The sequence below is a fragment of the Camelus dromedarius genome, chromosome 2 (assembly GCF_036321535.1).
Source record: "Camelus dromedarius isolate mCamDro1 chromosome 2, mCamDro1.pat, whole genome shotgun sequence".
Lineage (NCBI taxonomy): Eukaryota > Metazoa > Chordata > Mammalia > Artiodactyla > Camelidae > Camelus > Camelus dromedarius.
Window position 1 is genome coordinate 122,048,136 of NC_087437.1, and position 18,038 is coordinate 122,066,173.

General features: G+C 61.4%; 1 protein-coding gene across 2 annotated transcripts in view; it reads left to right on the plus strand.

The window, feature by feature from the left end:
• PCBP3 (poly(rC) binding protein 3) overlaps positions 1–17,619 on the plus strand; it is a 184,953-nt gene extending 167,334 nt beyond the window's left edge. For both annotated transcript variants that reach the window (XM_031461015.2, XM_031460999.2), the window contains 6 exons: positions 2,463–2,504; positions 11,209–11,284; positions 11,837–11,896; positions 14,701–14,753; positions 15,625–15,794; positions 17,002–17,619. In XM_031461015.2, the coding sequence (XP_031316875.1) occupies positions 2,463–2,504; positions 11,209–11,284; positions 11,837–11,896; positions 14,701–14,753; positions 15,625–15,794; positions 17,002–17,038 (438 nt within the window). In that variant the 3' untranslated portion in view covers positions 17,039–17,619. The remainder of the gene's footprint in view (positions 1–2,462; positions 2,505–11,208; positions 11,285–11,836; positions 11,897–14,700; positions 14,754–15,624; positions 15,795–17,001) is intronic.
• Positions 17,620–18,038: the final 419 nt, after the last annotated feature.

Here is an 18,038-nt window from a genome sequence, read left to right on the forward strand (position 1 = left end):
GCCCACAGCAGGATCACTGTCGCCACGGTAGATGGACTTTGAAAACACCAGGCCAGTGGTACTAGGAGGAGCTCTGCGTCCCCGCGGCTGCGCCGTGTGTCTTGTTCAAGGGAGAGTTAAGGCGGAGATGCCCCAGGGTGACTGGGGCAGGGGAAGGGGCGTGAATGCACTGTCTCCACGCACTTCCTCACCACGTAAAGGAACCTCATCAGATCTCCCGGTTGCCCCCACACGAAGTGAGGGTCAGGCCTGTGTTCCTGCCTCTGTAGCTGTGTTGGTGGTGCTTCCCGCAGGGAGGGACACAGCGGCTCCCATGCGGCCACATGGCTCCGGGCAGCCCATGTCCGTGGTCCTCCGGCTTCCTCGCCAGCTGCAGATGGCCCACCCCATTCAGAACCCTTTTCCTTCCCCCAAATTCATGGTTAGCTAGCACGTGAGTCACCTGTGTGGTCTCTACCCCTTGGTCAATGAGCGAACAAACCCCATGTGGGGAAGCGTGGACTTTATCCAGAAAGGAGTCACCTCAGTCAGCACTAGCCGGAGTCCAGGAAGCTGTGTGGCCGAGCCCAGCCCCGGCCAGCAAAGCAGAGCAGTCGGCCCACCTCACAGTCAGGGCGGTGAGGTCACAGCCACCCTGGACGCCTGTCCGAGGCTTTGCCAGGACATCAGCACCTGTACCCTTGGGACAGTCTGGTGTAGCCAGTGACTAAGTCTTGGTCATTAGTCGGGGATAGAGTCACTCGAGAACCACGCAGCACTGCAGGTAGCCGGGCAGAGGAGCCAGAATACGAACTCAGCACGGGGCCCCTCCAGACCCCAGGCCCTCACTGCCCACGTGCAGGACACGTGAGAAATCTAGACCTTGGAGCATCTGCCGGACCCGTCTGTAAGATGCCCATCATGCAAGGGCCCAGGGTCTCCGGGCCCAGCGGCACCCCCGCTGCAGAGAGGCAGCCCCTGCTGTCCAGCAGGTTCAGGCCATAGAGGTGTCGTCCAGACAGAACCTCGTACCTGCCGCACTCTGTCCAGAAAGGATGGCGGGCGCCCATGCGCTTCAAGTAGAGCTAGGCACCGTAACACCTGAGTGGACAGAGAGAAGTCAGGGATGAAGAACTGCCCTGTTGGGGAGTGCGTGTTGTCCCGCGGTCTGTCACACTCGGGACGCCCGGAGCTTGTGCCCGGCGGCCTCTGCACAACACCTGGAGACGGGGACCCGCGCACACGTTGGCTGCCTCTGATCAGGTTCCTTTACGCCTCACGAGGTGCCCTCGGCCTCGCCCAGACCAGGGCCTCCCCTCCCGTGACCCCTGTCCAGTGGCTGGTTGGCCGTTAGCTCCTCTCTGGTTCTTTGTGATGAAAACTCCCAGCAGATTCAAAACCTGAGCTTTGGCAGGACCTCGGCAATCCCACTCCGTGGGGTCCACGGGAGTGGCGCACAGCCTGGCCTGAGGTGTCCCTCTTGGGTGCACGAGGACCCACAGGCATGGGTGCTGGTGGTGTCACACGCCCACCTGGGACAGGTGGGGGCCTCCGCACCTGGGCCCCTCCACACCTGCAGCCCCTGAGCGCAGCCCAGAGTGGAGCACCTTCCACGTCCCTGGGTCCTGATGGCAGGTCCTCGTCTTTACTCTCCCTTGACTCCGTGTGTTTTGTTTGTTTTTTGGCCATGAGTTTCTGGAAGCATCTTTGCTGACAGACTGTTTAGGCAGGTGGGGGCGGGTGGTGGAAGAGGCTGCAGGTCCCACACTCACTGTGGCTGCACAGAGTCACTGTCTTGAAGGCGAGTGACAGTGATACCAAAACGAGAGCTTAGGGGTCTGCCCTGGCCCCCCGGGAGCTGTTCAACCGAGAGCATGTGCCCCCCGAGTCGGAACGGCCACCTGGTCCTCTGAGGCTGGAAGGCAGTCAGTCTGGCTGACTTGGGTGCATTTCTTACTTAATCTGGCATTTGCAAAATTGGTTTGGGGTCACCTTTTAAAGCTTCCTTTTTTATCATGTGGTTTTCTTAGGGTAAATACTTCCTGACAGTGTTTCCTCTGACGGCTGCTTAAATTTTCCAAAGGTTAACCGTTAGTAGATCTATGAGCAGGGGTCAGACAGGTCGTTCTTAGATTCTTTCTAGGCACAGGGGGAGTGAGAGTCGGAAGCCTTCCGACCTGGTCCTTCTCCTCCCTCCCGCCAGCTCGGCCAGCCTCAGCGTCCTGCAGCTCTGGGGGCGTGGGGGCAGCTCCCGGCTCACGTCTGGGCGTAGCTCCAGTGCCCTGGGAGGGTTCCCTCTCCTCCTGTGGGAAGGCGGCCGGTGGGGCCGGCTCGCTCTGCGAGGGGGAAAGCCTTGACTGGAGGGCCGAGGGGCTGCTCATGGGAGAGCCCTGCCAGGAGAAAGCCCCTGTCCTGCAGGGGAGATGTGGGGGGTGACGCATGGCCAGCTGCTTCTCGAGCTGATGGAGTCTCTCTCTTTCCAGGCCTACACGATCCAGGGACAGTACGCCATTCCCCACCCAGATGTGAGTTCTCACTCCGCCCTTGCCTCTCCCCTCTCGTTTCCCCCCAACCCGCATGCTGCTGTCGACTGCTCCTAATATTAATATTAGACATAATATTAATAGCATTCTCGGTGCTCCTGCCCTGTGTCGTGCCCACGGCCCTGAATAACCTTCAGCCTCTTAGCACTAATTCTCCTCACGTGGAGGACTTGGCCTGATGTCAAATTGATGGTGGCTGCAGTCTGGGCTTTTCCTCCGCGGGGCCTCGGGTGGCGGCCGTCCTAGTGGGTGGGGGCAGCGCAGGCCGCGTGCACCGCAGCCGTCAGGTGACACGCCATCGGCGGAGATCCGTCGGGAAGGGCGCTTGAACACCTTGGAGCCCAGGCTGAAGCAGGGTGCCCACGTGCCGGACAGCCAGCCGGTCGGAGGCCCGTGGAGCAGCCCAAGGCCCTGTTCTAGGTGCTCCAGTCTGAGTGCAATGTCGGGGCTGGAGGTGGGACACATCCCGCGGGCCCTGCGGGGAGAGCCACGGGGGAGGGCGCCGCGCAGCCCTCGGGGCAGAACGGGGGCAGGCGGGTCCTTGCTCAGGGTTTCAGATGCGCGGGAAGTGAGTCTGCACTGCCTGTACAGGGGGGTGGGGGGGAGAAGGCAGAGGTAGGGGCGGGCTTCTGTGCTGTTGCCGCAGGCCGAGCAAGGGGAGGGCCGGTGAGGAGGGGCCTTCTGTCGGCTCTCTGTGAGCCTGGGGGCCTGGGTGGTCTGTCCAGACAGGCGGGGCGGGGGGTGCCAGGCGATGCTCACTCGTGCTCGGCAAACCCTCATGTTTTTGAGTTGGGCCAGTGAAGAGCCAGTTGCCCAAGATGTAAAGGCAGGGAGGGGAGGGTTTTAAGAATTAACTGACACGAAATGAGTGTCTGTTGGAAATACAGAGCTTCAGTCACTGTCACTGCAGGGAGACTTGTGCCGAGTAGAAAAGAGATACTGAGTTTTTCCTTTCAAAAAACCTCATTAAGCAACACACACGGATCAAATGACAGAGAAAGCTGGCAAGGAGGGGGCTCAGGGACCTCCTGGTCCCTCGTGGGTGACGCCGGCCCTCGTGGTCCTGGCTGGCAGTGGCTGGGGCCCAGGGAAAGGGACCGAGGGGAGGACAGGTGCTGGAGCTGGGGGACGGGCGGCGTGAGCACAGAAATGCAAGTAGGGCTGGCTGGGCGCCCCGCGGGGATGATGGAAATCTGGGTGGGAGCGGGTTTCCCGGCGGCAGGCTTCACTCAGCGCGGGCTGGCGGTCTCTGCCTGTGGAAATGCGTCTGTGCAAAGGCAGATTCGGCGCTCTGCACACTCAGCATCCTGGCCCCGTGGTTCTGAGGTCCAGGCTCGGCCCTGCGGCCTGAGGGCGAAGCTGTGCTTCCCTGCCGCCCAGGGCCTAAGGGTCACGGCCAAGCGCCTGCGGCTGCCGGCACAAAGCCCTCCTGGTCTGCGTGTCCTCGGCTGAACCACATGGCCTCGCGAGGCCAAGGGACTCTGATTGGTCTTTATATTGATCGGTTGTTTTGCTCTCTCCGTGTGATTTTCTTGGTACCTCTTAAAAAATGGGTAGTTGCAGATTTTGGGGGGGAATTTTAAACTATTTTGTGACTAACTGTCCTGTGATTACCTTATTGCATTTGGTGGAGATTTGAAGCACTTGGTTATTTATCGTGAAAGGCCTTCGTGCAGGACCCAGCGTTCTTGAGACCAGCATGTTGGGGGGCAGGTGTTAGGACCAGAACAGCAGGACTTTGATAAATGCCTTCCTTGCAAGGACAGAGTCGAAGACTAGAACACCGCTAAGAGAATCCATTCAAAACAAGATAAGACGGCTGGTGACCGGTGACGACGGTCAGGAAGGCAGTTTTATCTGAGCTTAATTTTCAGTAGGAATTTTTAAAGCTTCATTTCTTAGAGCCTAATAGAATAATTACAGAAACAGCTAATTTATTTTATGAGATAACGGAGCACACACTAGATATTCCAAGCACCGTGGCTGACCCACCACCGTTTCGCAGCTAGTGCCTTACGTGAGTCAGGCACAGACCACGAGAAAACACGTCTCAGAGCTGAGCGTCCCTTTACGTGGAACTAAAATACCCGTCTTTCTTCCTCTTTCCTGGTTTACCCCTACTGACGGCTCAGGGCTCTACCCTCGCTGGCTTCCCTCTGGGCCTCCTGGTCTCCCCTGCCGCTGGCTTTGTTTTATGGGACTCCTTCTGGAAGCTCCTAGCTCTTGGGCCTGCGGGATGTGCAGGGACGGCTGGTGGCTGGGGAAGTGGGCCTGGGTCTTGCTGCCCACCTCCCTCCTCCCCTGCCAAGGGTCACGAGTAGTTTCAGCTCCAGGAGGGGAGGCTGCGGCCCCGACTTGGAACATGGGAGCCTGGACAGACCCAGTGCGGTGACCACCATCTGTCCATCGTCCCCTGTCTGTCCCCTGATCACTGCAGCGTGATCACACCGGGGGACAGTGGTCAACCTCAAGCATACCCCGTGTGTGGCTCTGCTCTCTAGCCTCCAGCGTTCCCCATCCCACCCTCATTGGCACCCCCGCCATGTGAAGGGGCCCCAAGAAGAAGCAAGGACGGCCACTGCCTTCCTCTGGAGCCTGGCTCCGGGGCCACGGCCGGCAGGTTGTGCCAGGAGGTGGGAGCTTCGAGAGGCCCCTGCCCCGCGCTCAGGGCCAGGAGTGGCCCAGCCGGTCCCTCCCCAGGACCGTGGATTTCAGCAGGTATGGATGGGCCCCGCGCCTGCCAGGAAGCTTGTTCCTGAGAGAGTAAGCCGGTGGGGAGCCTGGAAGAAAGTGGGCCTGCAGGGCTGCACACTGTGTGGATCACGGTCCTGGCGCTGCAGCGAACGTCCCCTGATGATGACAGCGCTCTCCCGCCACCTCTGAGCGTCCCCTCTCAGATCCCGCCCCGCGGGCTGTGGCGCTGGGGCTGCCCCGCGCATCTCACCATGAGAGCAGCGCGGAGTGACCTGCATCTCCACGCACGCCCCACCCACCGCCCACACCTCTGGCTTCTGCTCAGAGTGGCAGACACATGCCCTCAGCCCCTGCTGCTGAGAGCTGGGCTGCTGCAGCCGCTCCGCCATCCCCCCCACCCCGGGTTCACGCCAGGATGGACTGCAGCCTCTCCTGCTGCACTGAGCTGTGCCCCACCCACTCAGAATCAGAACCCACATTTTCACAGGCCCCTGGTGACCTGTTTGCACATGGACGTCTAAGAACACTGATGAGCAGGAAGGACGGGTGTGCACTGAAGCCGGGAAGAGGGGACTGGATGGAGAGGGAAGCTCCTGAGAGGTGAACACTGAGAACTTCCCAGAGTCAGTCAGCAAACAAAACCCCTCTCATTCGGAACCCTAGCAAATCCCAAACAAGGGGAACAAAACTTCACCTCAGACAAAAGCAAATCCTCCAAGTGGTCAGAGAGAAAAGAACGTCACAAAGAAGCGCGGTGAGAAAGTGGGTCAGCTTCTTCCCAGCAGCGGTGGAGCCGGAAGGGGGTGGCATAAACCAAGAGAGTAATTGTCAGCCTGAAGTTCTGCCTCAAGAGGCCAGTCCAAAGACCTAAATACAGATGTTTTCAGACAAACATGTGTGACCAACAAGCCTCTAACGAGCCCCCTTCAGTAGGAGAAGGATCCCCGAAGAAGGGCTATAAACGCAGGAAAAAAGGGTGAGCCGGGAGAATTACCATTTCTGTCATCAACACAAGCACAAGTCGTGAAGAAAACCTTGCTGGTTTTGACTACATTAAAGGTTAAACGTTTGGGTAAATGAAAACAAACTTCATAAAGTCAGAATCAGTGCCGTCTCGTTTGTGGACTTAACGTGACAGAACCACACGGGCACCAGCGAGCACAGGCCGGACCGGGTGTGGCTGAGGGGCTGACGCGTCCTGGAGGTCCCTGGACGCTTCGGGAGGAGGGCAGAGGCGCCGAACTAAGACTCTAACCGTGCGTGTTACAACTTCAAAGTGACGACCTCCAGGAGAGTGTTCACTTCTGCAACTCCCGTGAAGGCACCAAGGAGAAACTGGGTGAGAGGGAGCAGATACTAGTCAGTACAGAAGAAAAGGAGCGAGAAAGGAGGAGACCCTGGAAAATCAGGACAGGTGGGATAAGATGACGGAAACTAGCCTGCACGTGGGGTAACTAGGGTCAAGGTGAAGGAACTTTTCAGCTGAAAAAGGGTGTCAGGATTTTTTTAAAACAGCATTTTTAGAGAAGCAAACAAAAATTTAAAAAAAAAACTTTTTTCAAGAGCCACATCTAAAGAATAAGGACCTAGGAAAATTATTCTAGGAAAATACTAACCCAAAGAAACTTAATACCCCGATGTTAACGTCAGTGGCGAAAAAACGACTTTAAGGCAAATTACTTAGTTATCGCTTATTGATTCACTAGAAGATAAACAGTTTGAATCTGTATGCATGTAAAACATAACTTCAAACATTCTCAGGAAGAAATTAGCAAGCCATTAAGAGAACCTGACAGGCATTTTAGCGGAAGCTTAACACGCCTCTTTGAATCAAGGCCAAGAAGACAAGCACACAGAAGGCGCCGACGGCAGTCGGGGAGCCTGGTCCGACCGCCGCGCACTGGGCCCCCCCCAGCGTGGCTGCGGAGGTCGTGAAAACGTTTGCAAAGCTTGATCGCGTGCCAGGCCAGAGAGAAGACTCACCGTCTTTCAAAAATTGGAATTGCCGAGACTTACTACAAAGCAGTTGAGTTGAAATCAACAGTTAAAAGGTGACCTGAAACCAAACAAACTTGTCTTTACTGAAGGTTAAGGAGACCAAAAGCCCAAAGTAAACGGAGAGACCTGCGATACTCAGGGATGGGACATTCAAGTATCTCAACCATATCAGTTCTTCCCAAATTGAGGTACAAATGCAATACAATTACAGTCAGAATCCTGACGGGTGGTTTTAAATGTTATCTGACAGCACGAAGCTGAGACCCGTCAAGCTGCTGACACAGAGGATGCATGGTACGGAGATGTCCTCGCAGATGGAGGGCCCACGGGCCGTGCTCTCGAGGCGTGTGGTCTGGTCCCGGCGTCCCCAGACGGGGCCAGACGTCGAGGAGGACCCCTGGCCTGGGCCAGAGCTGCCGACGTGGGTCAAGGAGAAAAACGGGCTGGCCGTGAGTGGTGCGAGGGGGTGAGTGGTCAGGTGGGAAGCCACTCCCCTGCATCAGCAGCTTCCACACGGGACAGGGAAGTCTGCGCTGTCGGAAGAAAACATGGAACAGCTTTCAGTTCACAGGCCCAGGAAATTTTCTTAAAACATAAGCACAAACCATAAAAACATTGATGGATTTGACTCCACTAAGATGCTTAAAGTCTCTTTCTCTAAAGGCACCGTGTGGGGGGGTGCTTTTCAAGCACATGTAACTAAAGTAGGATGAGCAAAAGAGCAGAAGACACAGGCAGGCACTTCGCGGGAGAGGAGACAGGAACTCGGGTCAGACCGCCGGGCTGGCCGGCTTGCCGCGCCCACCTGGCGGCGGCTCTGGAGCTGTCCGCTATGAGTGCTTAGGATTTTCGTGTTTGTCGGTTTTCATATCCTGGCACAAAGTCAAATGGAAAAGGCAAGTTATGGAGAAATGTCTGCTACAGGGTCCCCCCTGCTGACCCCACCCCTGCCCTCCCCGCCCTTCCCGCCCAGTGATTTGTAGGTGCTGGTCAGATGAGAAAGTCTAATTTTATTTTATTTTATTTTCTCTTCTTTTTATGGCAGAAATATCTCAAAAAGTGGAAAGTCCCCTTAGCACTTAGTCCTGCTCCCTCCTTTTAAAAAATGCAGAAATTGAGTCCCAAAGAGGCCAAGTTCAGGGCAGAGCCTAGGCAGACGCGTGCGCTCCCCTGGCCGCTCACCACCACTTGCCGGATGGGCGTGTATCCAGGCACCACTGTCCAGTCTTCTGGATGTCAGTTTACCTTTGAGGGGATTTATCTGCTGGTGTGGCCTCTGTGTCCTGAACAGCAGCAGACACGTTGCAGTGGCACAGGTCAGAGTTTCAGTGTCAGACTTTCTGGGTTTGAGCGGAGCCCACCTCATGGGTTCTTGGCTGTGCCTGTAACACGCGTGGCCGGCGGGCTCTGGAGTGGACCCCCATGTGCTCCGCATCCGTTTGACAGTGAGGGGGAGACAGACAGAACAGAGGAGCATCGGAGGGTGCGAAGGCCGGGGGCAGTGGGGTGGGGAAGCCCTGCTGGCTTACGATGCTCATTTGCCCCAATAACGTGGACAGCACCACACAACTTGCATTCACTCACAGGGAGCCCCGTCTCGCAGATGAGGGTACAGATCCACGCGACCAGACCTGCCTGTCTTCACCAAGCCAGCCAGTGCTGGGGCCGACTCGGGCCGGTTCTCCCACCCCTAGAGTTCCACTCTCCCCTGCCATCCCGAACAGCGCACAGCTGTGCACTCCTGGGGACTCGGGGACAGGCAGGAGTGGGCCCTGCCCTCCTGGGGACCATGCCAGCCCGGCTGTCGGACGCACTAACACATGACAGGGGAAGAGCAGACCAGGAGCAGAGAGCAGCCAGGCCAGGGCTGCTTCGGTCCTTCAGTGCTGGCGGATACCACTGTCCACAGGGCCACCCCCAGGCTCCCCCCAGCCCTGGCCATGGGTGAAGGGCTGGAGCCCCCAGGACTCCGGTCACGTGCCAGGCCCACTGCCTGCAGCAGCGCCGGGTCTGCGTGGAACCCAGTGGCGGTCAGAGCAGGTAGCCCGCCTGCCCTGAGCTGGTCTGTGCTCTTCAACTTGACGCCTGTTGTCTCCAGAAACGGGGTTTCCTCCTCCCTCCCGGGAGTGGAGCCCTTAAGCCTCGTCCCCGTGCTCGCTGTGCGTGTGTTCAGGGGAGAGGAGCCATGCGGCGGGGTCCCCGGCCCCCAGCCCCTTCTTTCCCACAGGATCATCTCGCCCGCGGCAGGCACAGCAGGTATGGGCCACCTCTCACCTCTCGTCCCCGTGAGGGTGTTTCCCGGTGAGCCCTTCTGCTGTGGTCACACTGAGCCTGGTGGTGGAAGGTCACAGGCAGACCTGCCGGGCAGCAGGTGTGCCGTCAGCCCCCGGCCCCTCCTTGCTGGGGACTCCCACCCAGAGCTGAATCTGACCACGGTCCCCATGTCCTGCCTCAGAACCTCCAGGCATGCCAGCTGAGCCTGGAAGGTGGCTGGTCCTCCCCAGGCAGGCCACCCAAGTGCCAGGGGCATCGAGGGAGGGCCGCTTTCAAGACAGCTCGCCCTTTCCGAGGAGGGAGGGAGGGGACCCTCTGTGGTGGCAGATGCTGCAGGAGTAGCCACCCGATTCCCAGCGGCTCCCGCAGCTGAGCTTCTGCCTGGAAGGCGAGCCCGGGGCTGCGTCCACCTGCCTCGCGCCAAGGCCCTGACCTGCAGGAGCGGGAAGAGGCTGGGCCGGCCCACAAGGCTCCACCAGCCCCTGTCCCCACAGCTGCACCTGCAGGGCAGTGGACAGGGAGGGGCCTTCGGGGGGCGGAGGTGATCCTCCACATACTGGGAAGGGGCATTTGGTGTTTAAATTATTAGGAGAGCCTGCCGGCCACAGGCCAGCAGCAGCCCACTCCTCTGTCCCCCGAGGGCTCATCCGTGTTGGTGCAGGGACAGCCCAGTGCTCGTGCCTCCCCGACACGGATTCTGCACGGCAGGACCCGGGTGGTGACTGGTCAGAGCCTCGTCTCACCTGGGACGCCTGCAATGCTCCGAGGGCCCCACCCGCCAGCCGTGGGGCTCCGTGGGGCCCCATCCTCGCCTTCAGACAAGAGTCAGGGCGCTGAAAGCCTGCTCTGGGACGCATGGGGGCTGGTCTCCGTCTGAGGGAGGCTGGGGGTTGCGTGCAGTCCTGGAATGTGCCACCCCACCTTCCGCTCTGCTGAGGACACCACGGCCCCAGAGTCTCCAAGGGTGGGCGGTTCCAGCATTCAGCCAAGTCTCACCACATTCACCATTACCTTCTGTTATTTTTAGTGTTTATTTAAGAAATAAGGCTCGAATAAAAATAACTAAGGAAAGTACAGTTCAGAGCCCCACCGAAGTCTGGGGGGTGGGGGACAGGCAGGAAGGGGCACAGGCGCAGGGAGGTCCCAGACGAGCCCTGCGCCCTCCGGGGGGCAGCTCTCACAGCACACCTCTGTCGTCCCGGAGGTCACAGGGGACGGGCTGCGAGCCCTGCGGGTGGCCCCCTCCAAGTCACCCTTGGGTAAAGCCGGGGCCTGCGGGGGAGGCAGGCTGGCCAGGCAGCGGTCCAGGCCCGGCCCGGGGCTGCGCCCTGCACGGGGCTGGCAGGAGGGAGCGGCTTGAGTCTGCGAGTGACAGCATGACGTCGAGGCGCTTGGGGCCCAGCCGGTCCTGCTCTGTGGCTCTCAGACCCTCCCATAGAGCCCGAGGCCAGGCGGCCTCCTCACAGCCTGGCCACAGGAGAGGGGCTGGTTTGGGCGGGAGCTGCCAGGCAGCCGAGGGGAGGAAGGGACCCGGTGCGCCCACCGCCCACAGCCCATTGGTCACCCCAGGCCAAGTCCTTGAGTGCTGCTGCGTCCGCCATGTGTCGCATGGCCCCTCCTATCTACCTGTGCAGAGTTCTGTTACGCGTGTTTGATTTGGTGTGACTTACACTCGATGACAATAACCTTCTTAGCTCTCGTGTCCCTCCTGCCCCCGCAGCTGACCAAGCTCCACCAGCTGGCCATGCAGCAACCCCCCTTTCCTCCCCTCGGACAGACCAACCCCGCTCTCCCCGGTACGTACCCGCGCCCTCTGACCTCCTCCCTTCTCGCCGGGGGCTTCCCGCGCTGTCTGCGTTCAAGGCAGCGAGCCGCACAGGCACGGCCCTGTCGTGATGCCAGGGACGCAGGTCCCAACGCAGCCGAGGGCGGGCGGGAGGTCTGTCTTTGTCTCCGTGGTGGGTCAGCCCCCGCAGCTGGCCTTCTGTGAAGCCAGGGTCCGCCCTGCTCTGCCGCCCGCCGGCCTGCGGGCGCCCTTCCACCTGCTGGCCCTGGAGCACACGTGTTCTCGCAGAAGCAAGAGCCCAGACGGGCAGGCGGGGAAGTCCTCCTGCAGGAGGCAGCGCACACCCGGGTGGCCCGCCCCGGACGCTGCTTGGCCCAGGGCGGGCCCCTCGGCTGTGTGCGGCCAGCCCGGTTCCCCGATAGTGGCAGAGCGTCGCCTCCGTGGCCGGGCCTGGGGCAGCCCGCCGGGCGCACCAGTCAGACTTTGAGCTTCCCTAGTTGAAGTGACCTTGCTTATCTCCTTGAGGGCAAAACATTAAATCTGTTTCTTCTCTGCTCTCCAGGAGAAAAGCTGCCTTTACACTCCTCCGAAGAAGCTCAAAATCTGATGGGCCAGTCGTCAGGTAAAATAAAACCACGCTACGGAGAGCAAGCAGGCCAGGAAGGCCGCGCGGCCGCCCTGCTGGGCTCCCGGCCACGACCTGGCGGGAGGAGGGGGCGAGGAGGCCTGCCCACCCAGCCCAGCGCCTCGGTGGAGGGACGGCCGGGGCCGCCCGGGGCCGTGCAGGGCTGGAGCCCCAGTGGCCGGCTCCAGGGCTGCCCGGGTCGCTGCTGGGAGCGCGGTGGTGGGTCATGGGCTCTGACGGGCTCTGAGCACAGCGGCCGCACCATCCAGGGCCCCCGGAGTGTCTGAGCCACCGTCTGTGCTGTTGTTTATTCTGCCGGTGGCACAGCATTTAGGGCCCGTAGGGATAATTTACACAATGTGTGCCTCCCAGACACATGCTTCCTAGGAGACGAGACGTCACCCCAAGGTGCCACTCGGGGCGAGGCTTGCGCTGAAATGTCCCCGACGGGCAGGCAGGGCGGAGAGCCCTAGCTCTGTCACCTGGGCTCGGAGCAGAGGGCACGGCTCCTGGACAGGCCGTCTGGGAGCAAGGCCATGGGAAGCCGGTGCCCTGGACTGAGCGAGTTCCCCGGGAGGGAGGCTCCACCCACTCTCCCACCCCCACGGGCCTCGTGAGAGCCTGGGTCAGAGCAGAAAGGCAAGAGAAGGGTGTTTCCTGCGGGTCTCAGCTGTCACCCCCATTGTGTTCCGGCCTCAGGGAGGGCGAGGCCGGGGCTCGAGAAAGTCCCAAGACGTCCCCGCCGGCCGCGTCTGCCCCTCACCCACCCCTCAAGAGCGAGCTGAGACCCCGGCTCTGGGGCTCTGGGGCTCTGGGGCTCTGGGCACTCACATGGGTTCTGTCTCTGTGTAGCCGCTAAGTTAACACAGAATTTAATGGAGGCAAGTTAGAGAGAAGCATTCACAGAATGTATTTGGTCGTGGATGTGGATAACCTCCTTTGCGAGGCTGCAGGTCTGGGCGGCAGCACACGTATGTCTGTGCAGCCCCTGCAGGTCGTCACAGGAGTTCAGATAGCTTCCCGGCTGTGTTCTCCTGGAGGCCACCCGGGCCCCAAGGGCCTGGCGTACCCGGACCCCACCCCGCCGTGCCCCCGCGCACGGCCCCTGGGCCATGGGCCTCGTGTTAACAGGTCCCTGGGATACCTCCCTCTCGCAGGCCCCGGGGGACCCGAGTTCCCCAGGAGGGAGGCCCCCCCACTCTCCCACCCCCAGCCGGGCCTGAGCATGCACACGCACACGCACAGGCGCCCACCACGGCGGCAGGCGAGGGGCACGTCCGCTGGTTGCCTGCGCCCTCGAGGCTCGCCTGCCGCGCGGGGTGGCAGCGCTCACGTCTCGTGAGCGGGATGCCCCCACTGGGCTCCTTTGGCTTCAGTACCTGTTTGAGAACGTCCCCTCCTCTCAAATGTGCCACGGTGAACAGGTGTGACTGTCAGCTCTGCCACCCCGAGCCAGGACTCAGGTCTGAGGAAATCTAAGCAACATTTTAAGTGTCATTGTTGACTGAGTGTGTCAGATGGTTGAACAACCAAGCGATCGTATTGAAAGTGAGAGGAAAAAGGCGGACGGTTTGGGGTGAGTCCGCTCAGCACTTGCCAACTAAGCCCTGTGCTCCGTGGCGCCAGAGCAGCCCCGCCCTCCCAGGGCCACTCCTGCCCTGGACGCTGCCGATCACGAACACAAGTTCTGGGGACACAAGTGCCGGCCTGCAGCCAGTTGCAGGAGCGGAGCCCCAGGGGGAGGCGGGCCGTGGCGGCCTTGGAGATGTCTGGAAGGCACCTGAGCTGCACGTGTGACCCCGGTGGACTGTGTGGAGATTAGACTGCGGGACGAGGGCAGAGGCAGACACCAGCGAGATGGGAGCATGGGTGGGAAGAGGGCTCAGGCTCCGGAATATTCTGAAAATGTGAGAGCTGGCCTGTGACGGTTTGTTGCGAGGGCTCTGGGTCTGAGCCGCGGCGCCCATGACACCAGGACACATGGGGCCTGGGGGACCAAAGGCAGGGTCTCAGCTGTGGGCTTTGCATTTGAGACACCTCCTGGCGTGGAGATGTCTGCCCTGCGAGGACAGACCCCGCCCTTCCCACCAGTGCCCGTCGCGGCCCACCCTGCATTTTGTTGTCACTGTTTCCAAAGAAAGTGAAGGTCTTGTCCTCGAACTCAGAGGCTATCTCCGACTTGGTCCGCCCTGGACTGAGGCTTGTAATGACAGAAATTGGGGCGTGCAGTGAACTAGGCTTGGGAGTGCGTCTCCAGCCCAGGACACCACATAGAAGCGCGTGGTCTGCCCCTGGCCCGGCTCTCAGGTCTCCCTGCTCCAAACTGGACAAGCTGTGCGGTGGACCTGGGCCACGGAGCCGGGATGGGTGGGGGCAGCTGTGGCGCAGCAGGGCCGAGGGTCTGCAAGCGGGAAGAGCAGGGGGTGAGAGCTGAGGGAGGGTGGGCACCCAGGGCGGGTGTGGCCAGCAAGGCCTGTGTCCCTGAACCCCGTGGAGGGTGCCTCAGGAGACTCAAGCACCACGTACAACGTGGCAGACGAGTCAGATCATTTGTGCCCAGAACAAAACCTGGACTGCCATCCTGCTTGGGTTTCTTTGTCCTTGTTTTGAGAGAAAGTGGGTTCAGGACGGTGTTGCAGCTGGGGACTGAGAGCTCACAGGCCCCGGCCTTCAGCAACGCTGACCCTCACCCTGGGCCAGATCCCAGCCCCGCCTGCCTGCGGGCCGAGTGTGGGCCGGGCCCCGGGGTGCAGTGGGAGCAGCCTGCCGCCAGCCTAACCGTCTCCCGTTGGTGTCCCCAGGTCTGGATGCCAGCCCCCCGGCCAGCACTCATGAGCTCACCATTCCCAATGATGTGAGTGTGCCCGGGCCCTCGCCCCTCCCCGACCCCACGTGTGCCCCTCCCCCTTCCCTCGTTAAGCAGTGACGCCACATCCCCAAGATACCAGGCAAGGAGGGAGCGGGTGGGGGCTTCAGGGTTTACTTGGAATTCAGGTGCCAGAGCTGCCTGGGAAGCTGGGGTGCCCTGCTGACCCCGAGTGAAGGCCCTGCCCTGGTTCGGGGTCAGCCCTTGGGAACAGATGGCCGGGGAGTGTGCTGTGTGTCAGGCCCTCCAGAGGGTTTGGGGTTCCTGTGAGCCTGCTGCAGCAGCTGGTTTGTCTGGGTTTGTGTGTCTAAGGCTGTGGTCTCTTCCTCCTGAGGCTCAGCGAGAGTGTGGCCTTACGAGCTCCCCTCACATGCTGGGGCCTTTCCCAGCCGGCCTCTGAATCCTTGGATTGTCCCAAGAAGGCTGACTTCCATCCCCAAACTAAGACGCCAGGCCAGGAGTGGGCCACCTGTCCTGGAGGGGCAGCCGTGTGTGGGGTGTGGTGATGGCTGGGGACGTGTGCAGTTCACAGGTCCACTCAAACAAACATCGCTCCTGCCTGAGGGCACAGCCAAGGAGGCACCCACGTGGCCTCGGGGCCCCCAGAGGACACTGGGTAAGGTGACCACGGTCTCTTGATTTGTCAGGACTTCTCACGGCTGGGGGTCCAGCAGAGCCCCGGGGCCCACAGCTCCCCTCTGCAGCAGGAAGGAGGGTGTGCGGTGCCTCTTCTCTCTGGAGACTGTTGTGAGGAGACCAAGGCAGGCCTGTCTGCCCAGCTTCCCTGTCCCTCCAGCCCCGCACACACTGCGCCTGAGCCCCCTGGACTCTCCTCTGAGAAGCTCCTCTGTCCTTCTAGCTAATAGGCTGCATAATTGGACGCCAAGGGACCAAAATCAATGAAATTCGACAGATGTCTGGAGCTCAGATCAAAATTGCCAATGCCACGGAGGGGTCGTCAGAGCGCCAGATCACCATCACAGGGACCCCGGCCAACATCAGCCTCGCCCAGTACCTCATCAATGCCAGGTGAGCGCCGCGGGGCCTGCCAGCGGGACGGGTCACGGGACGCTCGGAGGGCCGAGAATCTGGACAGGCCAGTCAGTCCTGCCCCCGGGAGGTTCCGTCTCCCGGCTGGGGGTTGGGGTGGACGTGATGGGGAGAGTCTCCAGGTGGACACGGCCCACACCCTCCTCTGCACTTTCACACTTGACCTTTTACCCACCAGTGAGAGCATTTACAGGGCAGTGGTGCCTACAAGGCCCCAGACAAGTCGCCAGGCGTTGGCACCTTTAGGTGGCCCTGGACTTGTCCAGAGAAGTGTCTGAGGCTAAGCCTCTCACCCTCAGGCCTCATCCCCACAGGCCCGTGTCCTGCGTGTCCCTTGTGCGGAATGGGGGGCGGGGGCGGGGGCGGGACAGGGGCGGGCCCTGTGTCGGCAATGCTGGGCTCGGTGCACACCTGCCTCGTGGCCGGACTGCCAGCTCCAGCTGACATGTGAGGCACACCCGGGGGCCCTGGGGTGTTGAACTGGACTGGCCTCACTGGCCTTCCCCCTGTCGTCTTACTGGGGCTGCTGGCCTTCTGCCCCCAGTACCGCCACCCCCGAGGCAGCATCCGCCTGGGAGTGGGCCCTGTGAGGCCTCTGCCCCCGAGGGCAAGCTGAGGGTGTCGCCCTGCCTGCACCTGCCCGTGCCCCACCACATGCATCCTCTCCTTGGCCGGGTCCTGGTCTGGGCTCAGCCACACGCTGGGGTTAATGGAAAAGCAGCAAAAAGGGTTGTGTGGCTTCAGGGACAGGCCACTGGAGCCTCCTGCTCTCACACCTCTGTGATCTAAGGACCCCACCCAGACGCTTGTTGGGCATGTGGCAGGGAGCTGGGCAAGGGCCTGAGGTTACGCCTCTGGGGGAGGATGAGGTCCTGCGGAGCCAGCGAAGCTGCCGGGAGCCTCACCTGCCCTCCCTGCCAGGGCCAGGGCGAGAACCCGGCCACCACGGCTGGGCCGGCCCCTCCCTAGCCTGGAACGTCCAGCTGCCCCGTGGGCAGTGTGACTCCTGTGCCCCCTTCCAGCAGTTGCCATAGAAACGGCTGTCGGCACACCCCTGTGGCAGGCATGCGGCTCCTGTGGCAGGGAAGTAAGGCCCCGTGGGTCTGGTCCCAGGTCCCCAGCTCGGGGGGGAGCCGGGCTGGGAGGACGTGGTGACCTGTGTCCCCCGTGCCTTTGTCTCTTCCAGGCTGACGTCCGAGGTCACTGGGATGGGCGCGCTGTAATCCCACCGGTCCTCCGCCCGCCCGCTCACGACTCTGTACAGACTGCCCCTCCTTGCAAATATAAAGAGGTTTCTTTACTAAGAAGTATCTCTGCCCTGGAGCTCCACCGGCAGCGCAGGTCCGTCCGTCCGTCTGTGTGTGCTCCGGACCCTGACGCTGCCGCCCGGCTCGCCCTCGCCGGCCCCTCGCGCATCGGCATGCAGTGTAGTGCTTCTCCGTGCTTCGGGGCACTCCCAGCTGTGACGTCTTAGAAACCTTGTCCCTTAGTGTCCGTGTAACTGTTTTAAGAGTAGGTTTGGCGCTTTGGCGGCCCTTCTGCCGCGTCCCCTCCTCGGCCACCTGGAGCCACGGCTGCTTTGGGTGGCCCTCTCCCCGCCTCCGCCTGTGCCGACCCGGCTCCCTCCCCTGTGGTCTGCGCTGGGCGGGTGTGCCCCGCCTTTGTTCAGAGGGAAGGAGGAGGGGGTGGGGTCCTGACCCGAGGTGCAGGGTGGGTGGGGGTGCCAGCCCCCGCTTCCCGGGGCTGAGCGCGCCGACCGGCCGGGGCGCCTTGGCGGGCACCGCTCCGAGTTCAATAAACGTGGTGCGCTGCCCCACCGGCTCGGCTCCTCTCTGTGCCCCGCGGCCCGCACGTACCCGCCTGTGGCCCTGAGGCCGGCCTGGGCCGCCAGCTGTCTGAGGGGCAGCTCTTCCTCCCTCTGCCACCTGTTAACGTCCGATCTGCATGAGTCTTTCTGGTTTTACTTTTGCAAACGCACTTGAAGCGACAGGAAGGGAACGCCAGGCCCAGAGTCCAGCCGCCTCCGAGGGCACAGCCCGTGCCTCCCAGCGGGAGCCTGTGCACGCCCGGCTCGCCTGTGCTGACCTGGGGGGCCCCACTGCACCCTTCTCGACACGGAAGCCCTTGGGGGACCCAGGTCCCGGGGCCCAGGGGCGCCCCTCTGTGTGGGCCCCTCTCAAGTCAGATCTGGGGTTCAGGGGACCCTCCAGTAGGTGGGTGGGC